General features: G+C 43.7%; 9 protein-coding genes across 9 annotated transcripts; 4 read left to right on the top strand and 5 right to left on the bottom strand.

Moving 5' to 3' along the window:
- Positions 1-3: 3 nt before the first annotated feature.
- FA14DRAFT_162160 (uncharacterized protein) lies at positions 4-942 on the bottom strand. The gene has a single exon (XM_025499451.1). It carries the CDS (start codon positions 673-675, stop codon positions 217-219), a length of 459 nt encoding a protein of 152 aa, XP_025353267.1. The 5' UTR covers positions 676-942; the 3' UTR covers positions 4-216.
- Positions 943-1,071: 129 nt separating this feature from the next.
- On the top strand, positions 1,072-2,159 carry FA14DRAFT_162159 (uncharacterized protein). The gene has a single exon (XM_025499450.1). It carries the CDS (start codon positions 1,092-1,094, stop codon positions 2,151-2,153), a length of 1,062 nt encoding a protein of 353 aa, XP_025353266.1. The 5' UTR covers positions 1,072-1,091; the 3' UTR covers positions 2,154-2,159.
- Positions 2,160-2,335: 176 nt separating this feature from the next.
- FA14DRAFT_79944 (RabGAP/TBC) lies at positions 2,336-4,498 on the top strand. Its single transcript, XM_025502914.1, has one exon. It carries the CDS (start codon positions 2,350-2,352, stop codon positions 4,222-4,224), a length of 1,875 nt encoding a protein of 624 aa, XP_025353265.1. The 5' UTR covers positions 2,336-2,349; the 3' UTR covers positions 4,225-4,498.
- On the bottom strand, positions 4,391-5,788 carry FA14DRAFT_125663 (alpha/beta-hydrolase; the record flags this gene model as incomplete). The annotated part of the gene is made up of 3 exons (XM_025496713.1): positions 4,391-4,469; positions 4,541-4,722; positions 4,784-5,788. Coding segments are annotated over 3 exons (1,266 nt in total), but the record flags the coding sequence as incomplete, so codon positions are not given.
- Positions 5,789-6,227: 439 nt separating this feature from the next.
- Positions 6,228-8,148, bottom strand: FA14DRAFT_185785 (alpha/beta-hydrolase; the record flags this gene model as incomplete). Its single annotated transcript, XM_025501479.1, has 3 exons — positions 6,228-6,837; positions 6,905-7,991; positions 8,123-8,148. 3 exons carry the CDS (start codon positions 8,146-8,148, stop codon positions 6,577-6,579), a joined length of 1,374 nt encoding a protein of 457 aa, XP_025353263.1. The 3' UTR covers positions 6,228-6,576.
- A 947-nt stretch (positions 8,149-9,095) lies between these two features.
- FA14DRAFT_181628 (putative sugar transporter) lies at positions 9,096-10,601 on the bottom strand (the record flags this gene model as incomplete). Its single annotated transcript, XM_025501121.1, has 1 exon — positions 9,096-10,601. One exon carries the CDS (start codon positions 10,599-10,601, stop codon positions 9,096-9,098), a length of 1,506 nt encoding a protein of 501 aa, XP_025353262.1.
- Positions 10,602-11,722: 1,121 nt separating this feature from the next.
- Positions 11,723-15,912, top strand: FA14DRAFT_79920 (nonribosomal peptide synthetase 10). The gene has a single exon (XM_025502912.1). It carries the CDS (start codon positions 11,953-11,955, stop codon positions 15,865-15,867), a length of 3,915 nt encoding a protein of 1,304 aa, XP_025353261.1. The 5' UTR covers positions 11,723-11,952; the 3' UTR covers positions 15,868-15,912.
- Positions 15,912-18,011, bottom strand: FA14DRAFT_79923 (uncharacterized protein). Its single transcript, XM_025502913.1, has one exon. It carries the CDS (start codon positions 17,619-17,621, stop codon positions 15,957-15,959), a length of 1,665 nt encoding a protein of 554 aa, XP_025353260.1. The 5' UTR covers positions 17,622-18,011; the 3' UTR covers positions 15,912-15,956.
- Positions 18,012-18,053: 42 nt separating this feature from the next.
- FA14DRAFT_162156 (uncharacterized protein) lies at positions 18,054-23,016 on the top strand. The gene is made up of 2 exons (XM_025499449.1): positions 18,054-18,945; positions 19,018-23,016. Exons 1-2 carry the CDS (start codon positions 18,539-18,541, stop codon positions 22,874-22,876), a joined length of 4,266 nt encoding a protein of 1,421 aa, XP_025353259.1. The 5' UTR covers positions 18,054-18,538; the 3' UTR covers positions 22,877-23,016.
- The last annotated feature ends 12 nt before the right edge of the window (positions 23,017-23,028 follow it).

Raw genomic sequence — 23,028 nt, 5'->3', positions numbered from 1 at the left:
TGCGTAGGTATGCTTCTAAACATCATCGGAGCGTACAACAAAAATGATATGATATACGCAGCCTATAGCACAGCTTCAATATGCAACGCAAGACCAATGAACATTACTTATTTCATGAACAAAGTATACATAGACGAAGTAGGTAAGGATGCATTCTGGATGGAAGAGCTGGCTCACAATACTATTCCCTCTACCTCGTCGGATTCTACCCAATTTTCACGGTCGAGGCCGGGGACCATGACCATGAGGACCGGGTGGTCGAAGATGCAAGCCTGGAATATGACCAACGTGTGGAACATGAAGATGTGGTATATGCGGTGGACGAACGGCAGCACCAACCATATGACCGAGTAAATGACCTGCTTGATTCACCTTTCGATGAATTTTATGTGCTGCATGTTGAGCGCCACCAACTGCTACCGTTCCAACTGCTGCTCCAACGGCTGCAGCAGCGCCTGTTTGTAATAAATGACTTGAAGAGCTACTTGATCCACTGTGATACTGAGGATATTGATTGTATGCAGGCTGTTGAGGATATCCTGAAGGTGGATATGGATGATGTGGATATGCCGTTGGTGGATATTGAGGATGATAGGATCCAGAAGGTGCAGCATATGGCTGAGCATAAGCTGGTTGATAGTTGGCTTTATTCTTGTCTTTCCCAAATCCGGCCATTGTCTCGAATATGCAAGTGAAAAGATACACAACAATCAAAGCAGAGTGATTGAGGAAAACTCGCATGATGTGTTGAGAAAGAAAAACAAGAATTGTGTCCAATGACGACTGCTTATGTAGTATATTGATCGATTTGCGTGATCGATGAATGTTTCTGAGGCTATGCATATACACCGATCACAGACAGAGCTCAGATATGTACGCCCCGTTGACACTTGATCATTCTTCCGTCATACCATCCTGAAGATAAAAGTACGTCGGCGTTCGGTACAGCAAATGCATATATCGTCGGACTAGATCGCGTCAACGGCTTTGGCGTACGCAAAACTTCTGAGCGTGTGTAATAATTGTGTTGTAGGCCCGTGCAAATTGGAACTCGTCTTACTCAGTCCATAACCTCCAATAATGTGGCGGTGATGGATCAAAGTGCATTTCGTCAATTGGTGTCATCGCAAGGGTCTGGAGGCAGTACGAATGCAGGAAAATCAAAGAGAGTGCTCGGTAAAGGTCAAAAGCGTACAGGATTGGCAAGTACATCAAACAAGGACGAAGATGTCTCCTCTAAATTCATACCAAGAAAGGTGGGAAAGAATGCAAACTCAACAGAAGAGGATGAGGAAGAGGAAAATGAACGTGCTCGGCTGAAGAAGTTATATGCAGAGAATTACACCGATCGAGCAGCTGCTAGAAGATCAGGTCAAGAAGAATTGAACGAATTTCATGATGTTGAAATGCTCAAGAAAGATTTCGCAAAAAGGTTAGGAAGTGCAAATGATGAATCAGAACGTCAACAGATACGTGAACAAATGGCATTCTTGGGCGGAGATGCTAAACATACAGTCTTGGTAGATGGTTTGGATTTCGCACTTTTGGAACAACAACGGGCAAAGATGAACGGAGATGATGATTTGGAGAATGCATTTCAGTCAACATCATCTTCTCAAAGAACAACAGAAAAAGCGCCAAGTGCCGGTATAGCACATGCGAAGAATGACAAATTTAAACCGATAGGCAGTAGCAAACCTAAAGAGGAAGAAAGTCCAGAGTATATCTGGAGAAATGGAAAGAGGATGCGAAAGAAGAGAAAAGATAGGGACACATCGGGAAAGGATGCAGAGATGAAGGGCAGTGTGACAGAGGTGTCATCGGATGGTGCTTCTACGCAATCCAAGAGAGCAAAGGTGCCAAAGAAGACGAAAGAGAAGGCAGAAAGCTCCACTACTGCAACAGCGCAGCTTGATGAGGCAGCTGAAAATGATGGTGAAAGCGTACCACCGAAGGCACCTGAAGAGGGTGCCATAACTGCTTCGAGTAAATTGCCATCTTCGACAAACATCCAAAGTGCAATCGATCAAGACAAGAAGGAGGTAAATGCACCCGCCGAAAACAGCGATGAGGATGATGAAGATATATTTGCGGGTGCCGGAAGATGGGATGGATTAGCTGAGGATGCAAGCGATGAGGATGGTGCGATATAGACAGCTAGACATATTTGATGTATCATATCTTGTGTACTTTATAAGACAATGCAACAATGGTGAAAGGAAAGAAAGAGGAAGTGTGTTTTGTTTGGAAATGATCTGTGCGTGTGCATTTGGAAAGGCGCCGGCGCTAAAAGAGAGTCACTTTGAGTTGAAGTCAGCTTTTGTACCCGTCACATCACCATCCTCTGCAATGGCTACGGGATCGATTCCACGATCTGTACGATGGAGAATAGATCTTGATGGAAAAGGCTTGCTGCGACATGAACCAGAACAATGGTCATCAGTATTGACAGAGGAAAGAAGACGATATGCAGATCTGAAAAAGAGAGTTTTACGTGCTCCCGATGGAAGTTACCCGGAAGGGTTTGGAATGGAAACAAACATTGGGCAAACAAGCAATGGACCAACTCCAGTAGATGTCAACAACCCACTCAGTCTGGCAGACGATAACCCTTGGCATTCACATTTTGCCAATTTGACAACTTTGGAACAAATTCAAAAGGACGTCATTCGTGCGTTTCCAGAAGAAGAAGATCGTTTCAAAAGTGGGCCTTTGGGAGGGCAGGAGAAATTTGTTTCTCAGTTGAGCGCGATACTTTTTGTTTGGAGCTTATCAGAAGAAAATCTCAATGTTGGATACAGACAGGGAATGCATGAGATCGCCGGTGTATGCTGGTTGATTGTGAAGGAAGATGCAGAAAAAGGAATGCAGTCGCCCTCGTCCTCAAGGCAACTCCTCGTTCAGGCTGATGATGTGGAAGCTGATTCGTTCGCTCTGTTTCAAACGATCATGTTTCAGGCTAAACGTTGGTACGAGTGGAAGTCGGTAGGATCTTCAAAGCTTCCTATCCAGCAACATTGCGATATGGTCGAAGAATCGCTCGCTTCAAATGATGTTGATTTAGCACGTCACCTCAAACGACTTGGCGTATCAATGTCCATATTTGCCATTCGTTGGATTAGACTGCTGTTCCTGCGGGAACTTCCGCAGGATATAGCGATCGAAGTGTGGGAAAGTTTGTTTGAGCTGGACCCTTCGCTTTTCCTCGTGGATCATATCTGCGTTGCATTAATTATTCGAATCCGCGATGTCTTACTAGCCAGTGATAATCCAACGGCCCTTCGTGCACTCCTCAACTATCCTGCTGGATCAGTCGAATCCGGCGAATCGGTACGAGCTTTAATGGACGAGGCAAGACAGGCACATCGACAGCATACGGCCGTGTTGAGCGGGAAGGAAATGCCATATACTCGTAAAGTTCCCGGTTCCTGGAACGATGCAGATCTTGCTTCTAGAAGTGGGGCAGCTCCTTTCGGCTATACAGCACCAACGTTGACTGAATTAACAAGAGGTATCTCTGCTCAATCGTTAGGAGCAGGCTTTAATAGAGCAATCACAAATGTTCAACGTACGGTAAATGCTGCATATCAAGCACATGCTGCGCAAAATACGTCAAATGATGGTTTCCCTCCTTCTATGAATGTGATCAGTGGAAGACGAGAGGTAGCAGCTGATCAAACACCTAAGCAACAGCTGGAAAAATTGCGAGCTGTGAATGGACAGATGGGGAAAACGATGAATGATATCATTGATGTTTTGCAAAAGCGATGGGCAAGAGAGATGGAAAGTGAGACAAACGCTGCGAAAAACGATGCGAAGCCTGCAGAAGAAGAGCAACAATTGAGTCTGTTGGTAAGCTTGACGGCTTTAAAACATATCAGGGACGTCCTGTCTGGACAAGCAGTAGAGTTTGACCCATCTGTAATGCAATTAGGAAAAGAAGATACAAATGGCAATGAAGCACATGCACAGCCCTCCACCCCATCAACTTATCCACCTACTGCAACGTCAAAGGGAGAAAAGGATCGTACTTTCGGAGCTCGCTTTCAGCGATCTGTAGATGACATTCCAATTGCTTCTGCATCGGCAAATATACCTCCTTCTACATCGAATACGGCCTCACTAGACGAATCGAAACGTGGAAATGCTCAAAGTACCAAAATAGCCCGTCCACTGGCTGCTTCCAGTGCGGTATACGATCCTCTTGGTGTCGGAGGTAGTTGATTGAACAGGAGAGTGTCATTACGACAGGAAATTAGGAGTGAAAGGATGCATTGGAACGTATGAAAAGGAGGTTTTATAGAATCGAGCGTGGAAGATATTATGGGAGTGAGAGGGTGGATTGGACCGCAGAAGATTGAATGATCGCATACAAAAGGATGCGGGATGGTCATTTCTTCGACCAATCCTTCTGGCCCAACAAGTGCTTCACGGCCGCAAAGCCTGCTGGAGGGTTGTCTTTGGGCACCCTGGTGTATGTGGATGTGTATCACGGTCAGCAACACGATTAAACAATCTTTTACTGCATTGTTGCACTCACATATGACCTGATTCAAATATTTCTGCAAAGATCAAGCCGCGTTCCTCAACAAAGGCGCCAGCCTCTTTGCCATCAATGTCGTATAAAGGTGTCCCAGGAGCCTTCGAGAAGCCTGTTGAACCTGCCCAAGTCATATTTTGCAATGCCAAAGCAGTCATATTTGTCATCACCCTTGCATCCAGCTGGAAAGGGAAGATACGAAGTCAGCTTTAATGCAAATTGTTGAGCAATTCAGTTACTCACATTACCGCTGATCAGCATAAACTTTTTGCTGTTTTCAATTACTTGGGCCAGCATGCTGTGCCTTTTATCAGGAATACTGTCCGGAGGAGGACTTTGATCATCATGCAAAAAGACGTAGTTGCATTCATCCCATCTTTTACGCGGAATATTGATGTAGTCTTGCAATTCTCCATTATTGAAGAACTTATCCGTATAATCAGTATAATCACCGTCCCAAATATCGGGCTTTTCGACGTTATAGACATTGAAGATTGTGTTTCGATCTGAAGCACGAGCTGCCATCATTGTGTAAGGCGAGCATGATTGATCGAATTCTGGCAAAGGACCTTTAGGAGGATAATGCAAATTACGTTCAACGTAATCAGTAAGATTGCAACGAGCCGCTTCATCCTTAACATCTTGTACATCTTCTGCTGAGAAATTGAGAGCGACTTGATGTTTCACAACAAAAGGGTACACTGGAGGCTCGAGCATGGACTGATCGGTGATGACTCCGTCAACGATTAAAGTTCCTTGCAGTTGAGATTGATTCCTGGCTTGGAGCTCATGCAATGTATAACTTAAATAGATTCCAGCATACGATTCCCCGGTGATCCAAAGCCTTTTAGGTTTAAGTTCTGGAAAGATTTCATAAAAGTTATCTAGGAAGCTTGCAAATTCTTTTCCAATCTGCGTCTCATTTGTGAAATACGTTCTGCCTTGTGAAAAACCAACATGAGCAGGTTGATCAACATAAACAATGTTGGAGACTTTTGTCCAAGAATAATCACTCGGCTTCGTTGTTTCACTTCCTTTTTCTTGTAGCTTGAAAGGTCCATTTTCATGAACCATCCCAAACATGGAACTGCAACCCGGGCCACCATTTATCCAAATGATCAAGTCATCACCTGCATTAACGTCATCCTTACCCCACATCCAAAAGAATAACGAGCCGTTCTTCACAACATCGCTTTCGATCGGGATATGTCCTACCCAAGAATTTTTTGTCTTGAAATGAAGACCGGGACTAGATGGGAAGAAGGGCGATCAGTCGATCAATGTCACGGGATACGCCCCTTTTCTAATAGCGGTACTCACATTTGTGTTCCTACTTCGAATTTTTTTGCCTTTTCACCAGCAAATGATAAACTTGATTTGCATTCTTTACAGCCTGCACTTGGTTCAACGCCGTTTGGAAGGGAAGCTCCGCTTCTTTTATAAAATCTTGTCACAAAAGAGGAAGCCCTTTGACCTTTATCAAATAGGTTCAGTTCTCGGTTTTTAAAGCTATTGAAAGCCAAGGTGCAGCTTGAGAGATAAACGGTTGCAATGGCAATGGCAAGAATAGACAAGCGCATCTTTTATTGCGCTAGACAGTGTTGTGAATGAAGAACTGTTCGGAGATGTATTGTGAAAAAAGGTGAGAGTGATAGCTTAAAGGTTAAAGTAGTGGAATCGACGGAATCACTTATTCTGAGAAAGTCATTCAATATGTATGGATTCAGAAAAGCCTATAGGAGACATGATTATGCGTTTAGAAATGTATAAGTTTCTTGAGAGGAGTCAATGAAATATGGACGTTTTTCTCATCAGCGCAGCACAAATAAAGGAGTTGAATGTTTACATTTTCGTTCAAGCTCTCATCGTCATCGAGAAGTCAAGTCAAATGATGAAATTGATCAATATTAAAGGTCACTACAGGAGTATCGGAACGCTGCAAGATGAAAATCAGGGACAAATTATCCTTAAATGTCCAAACGAAATGGGAATAGATAAGAAAAAGTCGTTCATTGTCCATGGAGACGCCTCTTCGTTCACTTTTGAGTCCAGTCTCGCTTACCGATCAAGTGCAACAAGGCCGTATATCCGTAAGGAGGTTGATCGTATGGAATCATATGGCCAGATTCGTAGACTTGAGCGAATGTAAGACCACGTTCTTCAACAAAGGAACCGGCTTGATAGCCTTCTAGATCGTAGAGAGGAGTCAATGGTGGTTTACTGAACCCAGTTCCGTTGTTCCAGGTCAAGTTCTGCAAGCCCAAAGCGGTACCGTTGGTAATGATCAAAGCATCCAGCTGAAGTAAAGAGAAGGATGTAGGCGTCAGTATAAGTTTATCTCTCACCACAACATCGAATACTCACATTGCCGTTCAGAATTAAAAATTTCTTGCTCTTTTCAATCGATTCGGATACGTGGTTGCTCTGTTGATCGGGATCCTTATCTGGCCAATTGCTATTATCACCATTGTAGAAGATTGTTTTGCACGAAACCCATTTCTTGTGAGGTGCATGGATGTAGTCTTGTATAGCAACATTATCAAAGAAGGTGTCATGATGGTATAGAGCTGTCCAAGTATTAACTTCTCCAAGGGGTGATTCATTTTCATCATAAGGACGTTTGATGTTATAGACGTCAAAGTCCAGTCTTGCTTCTTGGGCTCTCATCCTGAACATATTGTACGGTGAGCATGAAATGTTGAAGTCTGGCAAAGGATATTGAGGTGGATAATGCAGGTTTTGTTCGACGTAATTGGTTGTGCCGCATGAATCACCTTCGTTCTTAATATCTTGGAGATCTAGATCAGTAAAGTTCAACGTTTCCTTATGCTGATTAGCATATTGATAGATCGTGCACTCTCGAGACAGATACGTGCTGGTGACGACACCATCAACAATCATTGCACCTTGCAATTGCGGAGTCTTGCCATCGTTGTATAGCTTATGCATCATTCCAGGCGCATAAACTCCTCCGTATGATTCTGCAGCGATCCAGAGGTTCATAGATTTCAATTCGGGGAATACTTTCCAGAATTCATCCAAAAAGGCAGCAAAATCGGATGCAACTTGGGTTTCATTGGAGTAATACGTTCTTCCTTCTGAGAAGCCAACGCCGGCAGGTTGATCAATATACAGCATATTTACACCTTTTGTCCAAGACCATCCGTTGGGATAAGGTTTATCTTTTACACTTTGATGCAAGAAAGGGCCATTCTCTTGTACCATTCCAAGAAGTGATGTACAACCCGGACCGCCGTTGAGCCAGATCACCAAATCCTCACCTGGATTGATGTCATCTCTACCCCAAAGCCAAAAGAAAATTGAAGCATTTTTCACATTTGGCGTTTCAAACGCAATTTCACCTGCCCAAGAGTTCTTTACCTTGAAATCAAGAGTAGGAATGTTGTTCCCGACCTCATACTTCTTTGCTTCTTCTCCGGCAAATGAAAGACTGGATTTGCAAGTTTCACAGCCAGCGCTTGGTTCAACGCCTGCAGGTAATGCGGGACCTTTCTCTTTGGTCTTCAGGCCAGCATCTATGAATTCACGCCGTAACGGAGGACTGAGTAGGTTCCTTTTTACAGTTGAACCGCTGCCAAATTGGGCATAAAGGCAAAGATTGATAGCGAAAGCCGCAAGGATAAAGTTGAGGTTGAAAGAGCGCATCCTGGAATGAGTGGAAGGGATGGTTGTATACAGAATGGTGAGGGATCACCACTTTATATACATTTGAAATTCATTTGCGGGCATACTCGAAATTGCAAAAGATATGAAAGTATGTGAACTTAAAATCCCTCTTTGATTGCCTTAAGGCGCCGCTTGAATCCGTCTAGCTTGTTCTTTGAATACATGCGGAGATGAAATGTACGGAGCGCCGAGGCTTATTGATGACTTATCTCATTTGACAATGTCGATGACCTTTTAAGGAGTTTCAATTGTCGGTCCTAGTTTATCCGCGTTTGCTTGTCTACTGATCTGACATAGGGGACAATCAAGTAGATCTCGGTACCGTTCACAGGAATGTAAAATTAATATTCACGCTTCATAATACAATAGTCAATCATATGTTCTGGGAAGAACGATTCGACACATTCTTCTCTTAGAAATATACATTATTACAGATGAGAAATATTCTATAACGTTGCGAACCCTAGAAGGAGCAGGTGAAAGATAGGTAAAAATATTAACTTCAAGGTACACAGTGGAGCGTATCCCTGTGAAGATAAAATAAGACTTGCACAAATGATACACAAGCAACCTCACAGAGCAAAGGAAGAATTTTATTGACTCCAGACTCGAAATTCGAGAGCGTGAGAATTCGGAATGGTAGTAGGGAAGAGAGCGATACTCCGCGCGAGCTCGGTAAAGACAGCTCGTGTGGCTTCACAGGTAGACCGGTTGCCTGAGGTAGGTCAAGGTGATCCTTGGGCGTTCACTACCAATATCTTTTTCATCCCAAACCATTTGAAAACACTGAGCAAACACAACATACTAATAACTTTTTGACAACAGGTACAATAAAGTCGGGGTATACAAAAATTAACATGATCAAAGCTTAATCAGCAACTGTTTCGATGTCAATCTTTGCTTGACGCTCGCTTTGTTGCCAGTCACCTGTACTGAAAATTCTATCCATATCTTCCAACGACTTACGTGCAGTTTCTGGCAAGTAGATTGCAATGATGGGAAGCCAGAGTGCGTTGAGAACGGCAAAGATGATATAAACACGATATTTGATATTCTTGATTGCTGAAGGTGTGAATTTCACCACGGCAAAGTTCATGATCCAATTAGAAGCCGTACTTAAAGCACTTCCTTGCGTTCGAATACGCAAAGGTAGAACTTCTGACGGAATCAACCAAACCGTTGCCTGGAATCCAATACTGAAGAACAACTCAAAGATAAACAACATCGAGCTTGCGGCACGACCATATATCTTGTCACTATTTGGCTGTTGTGTTTTGTACACAAGACCCGTTTGAACGACCATGACAGCTGACATACCTGCAATGCAAGGTAACAACAACATCTTTCGACCAACGACATCGATCAAAAAGATGGAAATTGTACTTCCCAAGATCAAACACATATTCAAACCGCCTGCCATCAAAGCTGAATCTTTGTCTGATAATCCGATTGACTTTTTGAACAAAGTGCTTGAATAATAAATCAATGCGTTTATACCTCCAAGTTGTTGTGCTGCTTGAATGAAACATGCCAAAAGCCATCTTTTACGTGTTTGCAATGAATCATCACTCCATCCGCCTCCGGGTGCAACTAGACCACGCCAGCCGTGAACACGATCGGCTTCACGCTGTTCATGATCCAGAGCTTCTTTGATTTCGTTGTATTGCTTTTCAACCTGGCTTTCTGTTGTTGAAGAGTTCAACAATCTTGCAATCACTTCTTTTGCTTCATCCATTCTGCCTTTTTTGATCAACCATCTTGGCGTGTCTGGAATGACGAGAGCACACATAACGATGAAAATGATAAAAACGCACTGCAATGCAATCGGTAAACGCCAACAGATCGAGTTACCTTTCAAAGAAGGAGCACCAAAGTTAAACGCATAATCGATCCAATACGAAATAACGATTCCGCAATTCAACACAGTCAAATCGATTGCTACCAATTTACCACGTGAAATGGCTGGACTGGTTTCAGCTTGCAAAACAGGAACGGTTGCATTGATGATACCCATTCCAATTCCGCAAATAAGACGACCCAAGATCAAAACTCCAACGGATTGTGCAGCAGCTTGAGTGATTGCACCCGCGATCATCCATTGAGCACCAAAGATGATCGTCATCCTTCTTCCTAGTTTTTCTCCCATAACAAATGTTGATAATGCTCCTATACAGCAACCAATCTCGTAGAGACTAACGATGTTGCCAATCATATTCTCACTTGGATAATTGAACGTCGAATTGAACGAAGGTGCTTCTACCAAACCACCAAAGACACCATTGTCATAGCCTACCAACAAGAAACCAGTAGCGCAACAAGCCGTAATTACGGACAAAAGGTAAGGGCCACGAAGGCCAATGTCAAAAGACATCATCTCTGCAATTGCTTTGATTGAGTGATGATGAGAAGGAAGACGAAAGCCAGGAGATCAAAAGCTCCTAGTCGTCTTTGAATGAGAGATGCGGTCAGATTCTTTCCCCTGTCACATTTTTATACCTTCTTTTCTTCATCAGGCACGGTCATATGAACTCAGCGGGGCAAATATGGTTCGGATTGTTCGGCTCCTGCTTTGTACGAATCTGGCGTCGAAATTGGGGGCTGAAATGAGGAATTGAAGCGGGGACGCACATCGGCTGAAACTCGCCTCGCCTCAATGCAGCTGATGAATGGCAAGTAAGTAGTAGTATGTGGCAGAGCTATCGGCACGGCCAGTGAACAGCATCCTTTTCGCTTTCATCAATCCGTTTCTCATCGCGTCGTTTCATTTCAAGGGTATAGTGACGCCGTCGGTTACCTCATTAATTCATCAGTAAGAAGCTCGCTTTCTCGGCACAGTAAAGTTGATGAACCTCTGGCAATCAACCTGAAATTGTGGCTTGTTCCTATCACGAAGAAGTGATTATCACAATTCTAAAGGTGACAGTAAGACGATGTATGCGTCTTATGAAACCAATCAATGCGGTGAACAGAAATCGTTCACGTTTGTGCATGTCGTATGAATAAGATACCCGGACCTAAAGCGGGGCCGCGTCTCTGAGAATTCATATTACCGTCACGATTTCCATATGTACCGCACTATTAATCGCTTGATGGATAGCATAGCATCTGAGGATATAGATGATGATGATCATGATGAATGGCTGTGAATTGACTCCACAAAATACACCAGAGTGTTACACGCATGTATGTACGTAATTTTTGGACTAAAACAAACCCTAGCACGCCATAATGTTGACAGCAAGTTGTTGTCACCTTCTCTATTCAGCCCAACAGAAATTCACGGAAATCCTTCCGTTTGAAAGACCAGAAGAGATTAAAGTTGTTAATGCTTAGAAAATGCGCGCGCAAACACAAGACAAGGACGTGCAAAAGTAGTGCGTGCGCTTTTATGCCTTACACAGCACAATGTGGGCGAACGTTTTCAATTGTGCGGCTAATATAAATTTGCTTAACGCGCTAAAATGCATTAGAGAGCTACAGTAGTTGCACTTTGAGGTTCGATATTCTTCCAATATATTCAACTTCCCGATCATTCCGAAGAAGAAATGCATAATACATGATTGTTCAACACCTTTACTTCTCTTCCACCACCGCCTCTTTTCTAAGATAGACCGAACGGAAGCTTATTTTAAGCTCTTTTTATCAGGTCGTACATCGTGATCGAGGTCGGATAATACGTTCATTTCGGATTGAGAAATTCGTCGATGGAATCATAAAAGACAAAAATGGGAACCAATCTCGACACAACAAAAGACCTTGTTTCGCTCTTTGAGCAACAGGCTAAAGCAACTCCAAATGCTATCGCTTTGGAAGATATCGACAAAAAGTTGACATATAGCCAGCTAGAAGAGCAAACACGCTTCTTAGCCATCGAATTACAACAAAAGTATGGCGTCAAAAAGGATAGCTTGGTGGGCATCTTGATGGGCAGATGTGCAGATTACGTGATCGCAAGTTTGGCAGCATTACGTGCAGGCGGTGCTTTCCTCGTTCTAGAATTGGCATATCCTGAAAAACTCCTGCAAAAAGTCGTTCGGGACGCTAGCCCCAACATCATCTTGACCCACTCCAAGCATGCTAGCAGATTGCCAAAGGGTTTCCCAATCAAACAACTTGATACAGAGAAGATCGTGGAGAGCAAACACGACCTCCAACCATCCGACAATGATCTTGATCGATTGGCCTTCGTTTCTTATTCTTCCGGCACAACCGGGCAACCCAAAGGAATCGCTAATCCTCATCGTGCAGCTGTTGGCTCTTACGCTCTTCGTTTCGGAATCTCGGATCTCAATCCCGGTGACAGAGTCGCTTGCAATGTCTTTTTTATTTGGGAGATTCTAAGACCGCTTATTCGAGGTGCAACAACGGTTGCTGTACCCGATAGCGTCAGTTACGATCCAGAAGGCTTGGTGCAATTCTTGCAAACTCGAGAGATCGTTGATACACTCATGACACCGACATTACTGGCAACAGTCTTGGCGAGCGAGGTAAAGAAACTTCAATTGCCCAAACTAAAATCTCTCTGGTTGAACGGGGAAGTGGTGACAGTGGATCTCTGTACTCGTGCGAAAGCCGTCTTTCCTTCCACGCATTTATACAACGTTTACAGTGCCAGTGAAACACACGAAGTTGCAGCAGGTGAAGTCACTGATTTAATCACAAAGTCGTCTGCTATCAAAAATGGTGTCTGTCCCGTTGGTCCATTGCTTGATCCCAAAAACGTTTTCATTGTCGATCCTGAATCGGACAAATTGGTTGAGAATGGCTCAGTGGGAGAATTGTGCGTTGGAGGTCATTTGCTAGCTCGTGGTTATCTCAATCTCCCTGAAGCCACCGAAAAAGCCTTCTTGCCAAACAAATTCAGCGCTCAAGGCGGTCGATTGTACCGTACCGGTGATGAAGCACGCATCGTTGAAGGATTATTGGAAATCACAGGTCGTATTGGTGGCTATATTAAAACGCGAGGCTACACTGTTCAACCTGGAGCAGTAGAAACGGCAATTACCAAAAGATTGGCCGTTCGTGCTTGTGCTGTCGTTGGACATGGTGAAGGAATTGAAAAGCGTCTTGTGGCATACATCGTTAGAGATGTTAATGCGACCAATCGTCCTTGGCCCAATATTGAGCAACCGCTCGGTCATAGTCCTGAAGCACGTAGATTCTTGACCAATGATTTGGCTCACTACATGGTACCTTCTATTTGGATCGCTCTTGACAAATTGCCAACTCATACAGTTTCAGGAAAGATTGATACGAAAGCCCTACCCTCTCCACCTTTGACCCGACCTGGTACGCCAGTAGCAGCAAGCGCATCAGGTGCTAGACAGATTCGTGTAGAGACGATTATCGAAGCTTGGTCGGCTGCTTTGAATATTCCACGTGATGCGATCCATATTGGCGAAGCCGACTTTTTCGATTTGGGAGGTCATTCGCTTGCTTTGGCTGATTTAGCCTCTAAATTGACAAAAGCATTCGGTTTTCAAGTTCCTCTTTCGGCTTTAGCAGCTGATGCTTCTCTGAAAGGCCATCTTGCAGCCGTTACTGCAGCCAGAGATGGACACTTGGCAGAGTTGCAGTCCGATTTACCAGCAATCATGGCTGCTGATTCCAAGTTAGAAGATGAAATTCGTTATCGTTCCTCTTCAACGCCAAGGCACCGTCTATCAGACGCAAAGACGGTATTGTTAACGGGAGCAACAGGATATTTAGGCGCATTCCTCTTGCGCTCACTCATTGCTTCTTCTTCTGCAAAGATAATTTGCTTAGTACGCTTTCCACAACCCAATGAGAAATACAAGCCTGATGGATTAGCACGCATACGAAACAACTTAAACGACCTCGGATTATGGAATGATAATTTGTTGGATCGTATGGAGATCTTACCTGGGAACTTGCCACAAACTCGCTTGGGACTTTCTGAAGAGCACTTTGCAGAATTGGCAAACAGGGTTGATATTGTGATCAGCTGTGCTGCAATCGTGAATTTGGTATACCCTTACGCAGCTTTGCGAGCTGCTAACGTAGGAGGAACTCGAGAAATTCTTCGTCTTGCTGCTTTAGGTGGCGCAACGGTTCATCATATTTCGAGTAACGGCGCTTTGCCCGTCACAGGTAAGCCTTGGACAGAATCAGCTCAAATCACAGTAGATGAAGCTGTTCAAGATGTTCCAGATGGGTATGGCCAAACCAAGTGGGTGGCGGAACAGCTCGTTCTAGAAGCAAAAGCGAGAGGGATACACACTACAATCATTCGTCCAGGAACGTTGAGTGGATGCAGCGAAAGTGGCTCTTCGAATCCATACGACCTGCTCAACGCAATTGTCGTTGAATCTCTACGTCTAGGCAAAGCACCCGTTGTCGAAGGATGGAGATGCGAAATGACACCAGTCAACTACGTTGCCCAAGCAATCACGGCGATTTGCGAGTACGACGGAGATGGAAGCAAAGATCTGCAAAGTGTTTTCCATCTTGCTGATCCTAAACCGCTTCTAGCAACGAGGCTGTTTGACTTGTTCGAAGCTTCGGGCTACAAGACAGAAAAGCTACCATGGAACAAATGGAAAGACATTTGGCAAGAGAGTATCGAAGAGAGGAACAAAGATACCAAGCTTCCATTCACTGCCGACATTCTCAAAGGAGGAATGCCAACTACTGAGGGTTTGACAGAAGCACCTTTGTTGGATGATGCAAAAACAAGACCTATTCTTGAAAAGATGGGATTACCACGTCCCAATATTGACGAGCAGTTGTGGCATACCTACCTGCGTCACTTTTATGCTCGAGGATGGTTACCAGCACCTCCAAGCGATGCTGCCAAGAAGGAAGGCGGTCTATCGAACGGGTATACCAACGGAATTACGGGACTAAATGGATCGACAAAAGGGAGACTGGCAGGAAGAGTAGCAGTAGTGACAGGAGCATCATCTGGTATTGGAGCGGCAGTTGCAACGGCTTTGGCGCGTGAAGGTGCTAAGGTAGCCATCGGAGCAAGAAGGAAAGATGCTTTGGAGAAAGTGCAAAAGGGTATGATTGCAGCTACTTCAAACACTCGTTCAGAGAAGGATTTCGTTGCTATTCCAACGGATGTGACGGATTCGAAACAAGTTGAAAGATTGGTTCAAACTGCGAATGAACAACTTGGCGATGTTGATATTGTGATCAGTATTGCTGGTGTGATGTACTTCACAATGATGGCAAACGTTCAAACTCAGCAATGGGAACAAACTGTTGACGTGAATTGCAAGGGTCTCTTGCATTGCTTGGCAAACACTGTTCCAAACATGTTGAAGAATGGAAAAGGACATATCGTTGCCATCTCTTCCGATGCGGGAAGAAAAGTGTTCCCGGGTCTGGGAGTATATTCGGCGAGTAAATTCTTCGTTGAAGCCACATTGCAAGCTTTGCGACTGGAAACTGCCGGTAAAGGACTACGTGTTACAGCTGTTCAACCTGGAAATGTGAGCACAGATTTGCTCAATATGTCAACAGATGCTGAAGCATTGAAACAGTATGGTGAACCTTCTGGTGCAAAAGTTCTCGATGCGGAAGATGTTGCCAATTCGATCATTTATGCTCTCACACAACCTGAACACGTTGCCGTGAATGAGATCCTGATCGAACCTCGGGACGAACCGATATAGAATGGATGAAATTAATTATAGAATTTTTATTGTATATACGATGATCTATGGGCTTCCATGTAAAATGTGAATTGAGTAAGATATGTTGTCTATGATTCTTGTTCTTCTTCGGGTCTAACATGTCTTCTTGAGTTTGCGAAATCGGAAGGATGATCACTTTCATCGTATGGAGCATGAGATGTACTATGTCTCCAACTTGCATGATCTTTCCAATGTTTCCGATAATCAAATGCTCCTTCTTGTGATGGTGTTTGAGAAGGGCGTCTTGTAATTCTGCGATTTGAACTGCTTGATCGTTCGCCCATCGGTGGCTGTGATTCAGGGTGATGGGAAGTAGATTGGGTGTGTGCTTCTGGTTCAAGGGTATCATGAGCGATGACGTCATTCCTTCCACGAAGACTTTCTTCTTCCCCTTGCAATTTTACAGCTTCTTTTGCACTTCTTCTGTCCAAATAGGTTCCAACGAAGGGAATCAAGCTACTATGACCGAGAAGGGAAGAAATGATGAGCGCATATGTAATAGGAGTGATCAACGTCAACACTCTTTTTACGCTTTCGTTCTCTTTTTGATCTTGTAGTTGTTCGATAACGAGAGTCATGTAGAATATCGCACCTGCACCTATTGGACCGAAATAACCCATGAAGACTGCATCTCCGAATGCACCACGCAATCGAGGCATGAGTCGATGGAAGACTACGAGTCCGGGCAATCTTCGTAGAAGTAGAACTGCAATGCCCAAGATGATCAATCTCCAAACTGTGACACCTTCTTGTGCCATCTGTACAAATGATGACCAAGGAATCGTTGCACCGAGGAAGAGGAAGAATGCGGAATTGAGGAGAAGATCTGTGACATTGTACAACTCTTCATCTTCTGTTTCACGACGATACCAATCGTCCCAGGTGAGAGCATTGCCAGCAACGAAAGCCGAAAAGAGATCGTCTAGATCCAAGTATCCTCCAAGACCCGTTGTAAAGATACCAACGGCAATTCCGTAACAAAGAAAGCCTTCTTTGTCGATATAATCATGTCTTGTACTGAAACGTAAGATTCTGTTTGCCGCTACGCCAACAATGATTCCGAACACGGCACCCAATCCAACTTGATAAATGCATGTATCCACAAACCAGGATAATAGTCCTTTTCCTGCGTTGTCGGATTTGAGTAAGTTCAAAGCCAAGAATAAGAACGGATAGCCGAAACCATCATTTGCACCCGATTCTGCCAAGATCAAATTGCGTAACCAAGGCGAAACATGTTTGTCGGCGAATGAACCTTTTACCAAAGCGTTACTCAAGACAGGGTCTGTTGGTGTTGCGCAAGAAGCGATGATGAGAGCGGGTAATAGGGATAAATTCGGTATGATTGCCATCAATAGTCCTGCTGTGATTAGCCAAGTTGTTCCCATTACCAACGTCAAAAGGATAGAAAGACTTTTGACTTCATTTCGTAAATATTTGTGTGGTAATTGAATTCCAACCAAAACCAATTGAATTCCCAAAACAAGTCTACTTAAGTTATTTCCAATCGAATCCAAATCATCACGTAAACCTGCATCGTCATTTGGATCAACTGTTGAACGTAAAAGTTGAGCTAATCTTTCCAAACCAATTCCTGCAAGAACGGCTAAAGGTGCTTCATTCATATAAAATCGTTCTTTGACCAAATAAGAAAGTGATCCATACAAACATAAAAATGTTCCTAATGCTCCTGCGATCAGGTTAAAGTTTGTTGGTTGCAATTCTATATTCATTGCTGATAAGGAACTACTTTTTGCTCCGTTTTATGATCGTGAGAAGAATCCTTTTTCCCTTACGATCGTGGGAATGATTTCTTCTGTCTTTATGATTGTGGAAAGGATGCCTTCTCTGTTAGATAACTTTATTTTTTAGCATTGCTTTACTCCACTTATGCCTCCTAAAAAGGGTTGGACCGCTACTGAAGTGTCACGTGCTTCAAAGGAGGAAGATTGCCTCTCGCACCACTTAATTGGTAATTAGCGTACTCGCCTTGTTGCATGAAAAGCCACCAAGATCGAAATGTTGATGCAGTGTGTTAAACGCGTCTAAACGATCAAAGGATATTTGTACTGACTGGACCCGTTTTAAAAGAGGCCGGAGGATTTAAAGAGGATTAATTATTGTCTAGCCTGCCTGGGCCCTTTGACAATGAACAAAGCTTGCTCTTTAAATTCAATCACCGCATCTTCATTCCAGATCATTTGCATATTCACTCATGATCTGCCTTACATTCATCTTCTTATTGCTGATTTATGCGATCTTGCAATTAGACTTTTTGACAATGGCAAAAGGCGAGTGCATTACCATCAAATAAAAACAAAAAGCTTAAAATCCATCTATGTATGCTCCCAATTCATCCATCCTTGGACGGGACGAGTAAGACCCTCTTATGCAGCCTTTTTTTTATTAATCTAAGACGAAAATCTATGCAACAATCTGTTTGGCAGTATTCCCACTGAGTGAGATTGTACCTACTTGAATTCTCATTGGCAGACAGAATTCACACAATGGATACAGTGTAAAGGCAAACATCTTCCCATCCATACCACCTTTCATCCACCATTCGTCACATTATCGTTCTTATCCGATTGAGGCACTGATTCTTTGCGAGCGTTTCGTTTGCTCGAGTTTCAGTGCTGAAGTCGTCAAGATGGCGTTGGATTCTTGTTCAAGTGGAAGTGCAATAGAGAACGGATTGCAACGAATCAACCTAAACACCAAGCAGTTCAATCCAGATCACCATGAAGCAAAAGCTCGTAATCAAGGAATAGAAAATTTCCCTAGTCAACCAAAGATCGTTCACAATCCAGCCCAACCAGCAGAAAACGATAGTGTAGGATGGCAAAGATTTCTTGCTGCTTATCAATCAGGCAAATGGGAATCATGCGATGATGAAAAAGAAATAAGTTCAACTGATGATTCTCCTTCAGCAGATCTTACGATCGTCTATGATTCACATGGAACTCCAATGGATAATAAGGATTATTTCCATCATTATCATCACCTTGCTGCTCCCAACCTTCCGCCAATGAAGAGGAGAAAAAGACATGAAGCATTGTGAGTGATTCGGAAGAGACATACTCTAGACCTTGCAGATATCTGATCCCATCTTCCCTTTCATCATCATAGACTACGGCATGGTATCGTAAAATCACATTCACGACAGCATTTACAGCGGTATGCGGAAATGGCTAAACGTATTTTCGATTGCGATATGGTCACACTTTCGTTTGCAAGTGCGGATGAGAGAAACATCATCTTTTTAGCAGCAGATGGTCCTCCTATAAGTCAAGTACCTACTTGTGCTAGCATCTGTTCTCACGCACTCTTGCTTGAAGGTGATTCGGATATCTTCGTCGTTCCGGATATGGCACAAGATTGGCGTTTTGATAGGCTGTTTGGCAAAGAAGGATTTCACAAAGAAATGACGTATAGATTTCATGCTTCTGCGCCAATCCTTCTATCTTGCTCAGAGACACCTTGTTGTAAGATGAGCGTTTCGCCTATTCATGCAGGTCGATTCAGTATCTTTTCCTCAAAGCCTCGACCTAATTTTGACAAGGAAGATGCAAAGATTTTGTTGGATTTCGCACGTATGACGCAAGAAGCAATGGAGAATGAATTCTTGAACAAATTTGCCAGTAGAAGCAGAAAGCTTCAACGTGATTCTACAAGAATACTTTCCAGCCTGAACACTTCACTCGAACAGAGATTACGCTCCAATGCAACCGTTAGAGCCGTTGGCTTGCAAATGCCAGGGATGGGTGACCTATTTCCTCTAATGCCAGACGATAAACCGATATCGGCAAATCCAACAAGCCCGGTGCTGGGAGATGGAAAACCGGTGTATGCCAGTATATTGGAGGATGTCGAAGCAATGCAAGGTTTTCTCCAGGCGATTCGCTCAAGTCTTTCGGCAAAATCGGCTTGTTTGATAGACGGTTCCAACTTATCGACCAGTCCACTAAAAGAAGAAACACATTCGACCACCAGCGAGATAGGAAGCGATGACGGTAAACATCTTGAGATTGGAAGGAAGGAAGAAGCGATTTCCATGGTTGCGATCACGGGTGAATCCGCTTTAGTCCCGCAAATGAGAGACGATCGTACCTTTTCATCTCTTGAGAGCTGGTTCGAAATGGCAAAATCAGACACATCGCGGAAGCAACCGCATTTATTACAACTTGGACAAATTTCGCAAGTTGAACCGATTAGAAATGCTATCATAAATCGTACAAGGAATCGACGAAGCGGAAAATGTCCTTATGGCGTTCATGGAGTAACGAGAGATTCCAAGGATGAATTACCATGCTGTTGCATTTTGTCAACAGAAGATGCCGTAAAGCTTATTGAGCCTATCCTGCCAAGCGCTGTAGCGACTTGCTTGGTCATTCCAATCGTTGCTGAAAATGCTATTAATCTCAAAAAAGCACCATTAGCAATGATGTGCCTTACATGGGATCAATCCGTTGCAGTCAGTGCAATGGAGCTTGACTTTTGTTCCATGTTAGCAATTCACCTCGCAGGTCTAGCTTGTCAGGAACAAGCTTCTGTTATCAGCAATGGTCAATTAAACCTTATTCGGATCATGCAACACGAATTACGTACTCCATTAAATGGAATAATGGGCGTTTCAGAAGGCCTTCGGGATGGCAAAGATGAAGCATTTTTCGGAAAGGAGACAAAAGCCAAATGGTCAGCAAATCTTGAGCTTGAACCCGGAATGATGGCAAGGAGAAGTATCGGTGATCCGACAACACCTCTTTCAGCCGGATCGAAAAGGTCTGAAGGAAATGAGGTAATCAAAGCGGCAAGGGTTTTGGCTCCTCAACTGGAATCAATTCATGTTTCCAGTATGATGCTAAAAACGATTCTAGACGACATTCTGACCTTGGATAACATGTTCGATGGTTCAAGCGGAGCAAGAAAACAAAAGCCTGAAATGCGCAACAGAGATTCTTTCAGATTGTTTGAATTTGCTGAAGTGATTGAAAGTGCTTGTCGGGAAGAACTTCGATATTCAGATCTACAAGCGATGCGGATCTTCCGAGCCGTCAATACAGGAGGTTCTTCGGCCACGCCTTCGGAAAGAACAAAGACCCCAACATCAGGCTTACGAGGTACTACTTTAGCAGCAACTGCCGGATTGATGGAATCAGCGGAAAGACAGGAGGCAAATGACCTGATTGACAGCGAAGATCCAAACACGCCAACACATTCTTCTGTGTCGCCCGAATCTCATTTACAGCCAGAATTGCTTTCGGGTAACCTTACCATGATCACTCTACCGCCGTCTATCACTGTCAAAATCGATGAAAAATTAACAAATACACCGATTGGAAATAGGGAAAAGTTACACAAGATCGTGGGAAGGTTAGTGAGCAACGCAATCCGATTTACACCACAATCAGGCTTAGTAGATGTTGAAGTACGTCTATCGTCTTCTTCACATTTGACTCATCACGTTGAGGAGGTACAGAAAGAGGGTCTTGCGCAGAATAAGAACGGAGAAACATCCACTTCTATTTGCTCTTTGCCGGGAGAGGGGATAAAGCTTCTAGAAAGGATATCTGTGGATACCTATTGGATTCAATTACTCGTGAAGGATTCGGGTATTGGTATGCGAGATGATTTCCTACAAGATAGCTACCTGAAACCGTTTACAAAAGCAGACGGTTTCACTCAGGGTATCGGATTGGGGTCTACTGTTGCGTTTGCGTTGATCAAATCTATGGGCGGTGCATATACTATTCAAAGTAGGATCGACAAAGGCACAGAAGTGAACGTGTTCTTACCCTTTTCAAAGAATGGCAAGACTTTCACCAATCCGAATCCTGAGAACGAACTTAAAGTTGAAAAAGATCATCAAAAAAGCATCTTTACCACCGCGATCTTTGTCGGATTTGAAAGTGAACCAGGAACGAAGCATGTCAGTGCAATTCTGCAAAATATCATGGAAAAGAACGGAGTGCAATGTATACAGGAAGGAAGCCGGCCATCTGGAGGGATAAGGCGGACTAATAGCAGATCTCCCCCTCAAATGAAGGATCGCCGATTATACGTCATTCACGAAAATGCACTTTCCGCATCTAAGGCCCAATTGCCTTCAGATCTTGGTCAGTCAAACGTATATTCGATCGTTATTACTCGAAATGCGCTCAGACTAAAGCCAGAACCTGAATCGATGATGCTCGTGAGAAGTGGACCACACGTTTTACTCATTCCCCCTTTTGGTCCCTCTACTTGGGATATGTTGGAACAATTACTGAAAGTTCCTATGGATACGAGCATTAGTAGAAATGGAGCATTCGAGCTTGCACAGGCGCCCACAAACATAGATCTTTCCGGTACAAATCGGCCAATTGTGGATAAAGCAGCTCTACCATCGGCGGAAGAAGAACAGGGAGATTATTTCTCACAATCTACACCGGTGGCTGAAACAGATCAATCTCGAGACAGTCCTGTAGAAGAAGGAGTCTCCCCTTTCTCCACACTTACAACGCCTCGAGCCAATGCACAATCTTCTCCCTCAGGCACTGTACCTGAAAAGAATCCGGATCGCAAACTTCCCGCGATCGTGAAAGCCATCAAAACGCCATTTTCTTTCTCCGTTCTTGCCGTTGAAGACAATCCGATCAATATGCGTTTGCTCACTACGGTGTTGCGTAAGCTTAAAATTCCATTTACAGAAGCAAAAGATGGGGTAGAAGCTGTTGAGAAGTTTAAATCGTACAAACCATCAGTAGTCTTGTTGGACATATCTTTGCCTTTGATGGATGGCTTTGATGCTTGCATAGCCATGCGAAAGTACGATTTACCCATTCGACCTAAAATCATCGCGATCACCGCCATGAGTACTGAGGAAGATAAATATCGTGGCCTACAAATTTGCGGAATGGACGAATGGCAAACAAAGCCTGTAAGCCTTAATATGCTAAAAGCCAGAATCGCCGAATTGCGCCAGGAACATGAAGACTCGACAAAGTGAGGAGAAGAGCAACAATTCATACAACATCATTTATATTTTTAGTCCCCGTTTCATTTGGTTCACCTGTCGTCTTATCTGTAATTTTAATGACTCTTTGGCAATAGTTGACGTGAATGACATTTATCTGCAAGTCAGCCGTTGGACTGGGCTAC

Source organism: Meira miltonrushii, assembly GCF_003144205.1.
Source record: "Meira miltonrushii strain MCA 3882 unplaced genomic scaffold FA14scaffold_4, whole genome shotgun sequence".
Classification (NCBI taxonomy): Eukaryota; Fungi; Basidiomycota; class Exobasidiomycetes; order Exobasidiales; family Brachybasidiaceae; genus Meira; species Meira miltonrushii.
The sequence above is the reverse complement of the archived record's forward strand: the minus strand, read 5'-3'. Positions and strand labels throughout refer to the sequence as shown.

Bases quoted from the DNA above. Each gene is read 5' to 3' on its own strand.
- FA14DRAFT_162160 (XM_025499451.1), bottom strand. From the start codon at position 675: ATGGCCGGATTTGGGAAAGACAAGAATAAAGCCAACTATCAACCAGCT.
- FA14DRAFT_162159 (XM_025499450.1), top strand. From the start codon at position 1,092: ATGGATCAAAGTGCATTTCGTCAATTGGTGTCATCGCAAGGGTCTGGA.
- FA14DRAFT_79944 (XM_025502914.1), top strand. From the start codon at position 2,350: ATGGCTACGGGATCGATTCCACGATCTGTACGATGGAGAATAGATCTT.
- FA14DRAFT_79920 (XM_025502912.1), top strand. From the start codon at position 11,953: ATGGGAACCAATCTCGACACAACAAAAGACCTTGTTTCGCTCTTTGAG.
- FA14DRAFT_79923 (XM_025502913.1), bottom strand. From the start codon at position 17,621: ATGAATATAGAATTGCAACCAACAAACTTTAACCTGATCGCAGGAGCA.
- FA14DRAFT_162156 (XM_025499449.1), top strand. From the start codon at position 18,539: ATGGCGTTGGATTCTTGTTCAAGTGGAAGTGCAATAGAGAACGGATTG. The intron at 18,946-19,017 runs GTGAGTGATTCG...TCATCATCATAG, and splicing joins AGAAAAAGACATGAAGCATT to ACTACGGCATGGTATCGTAA.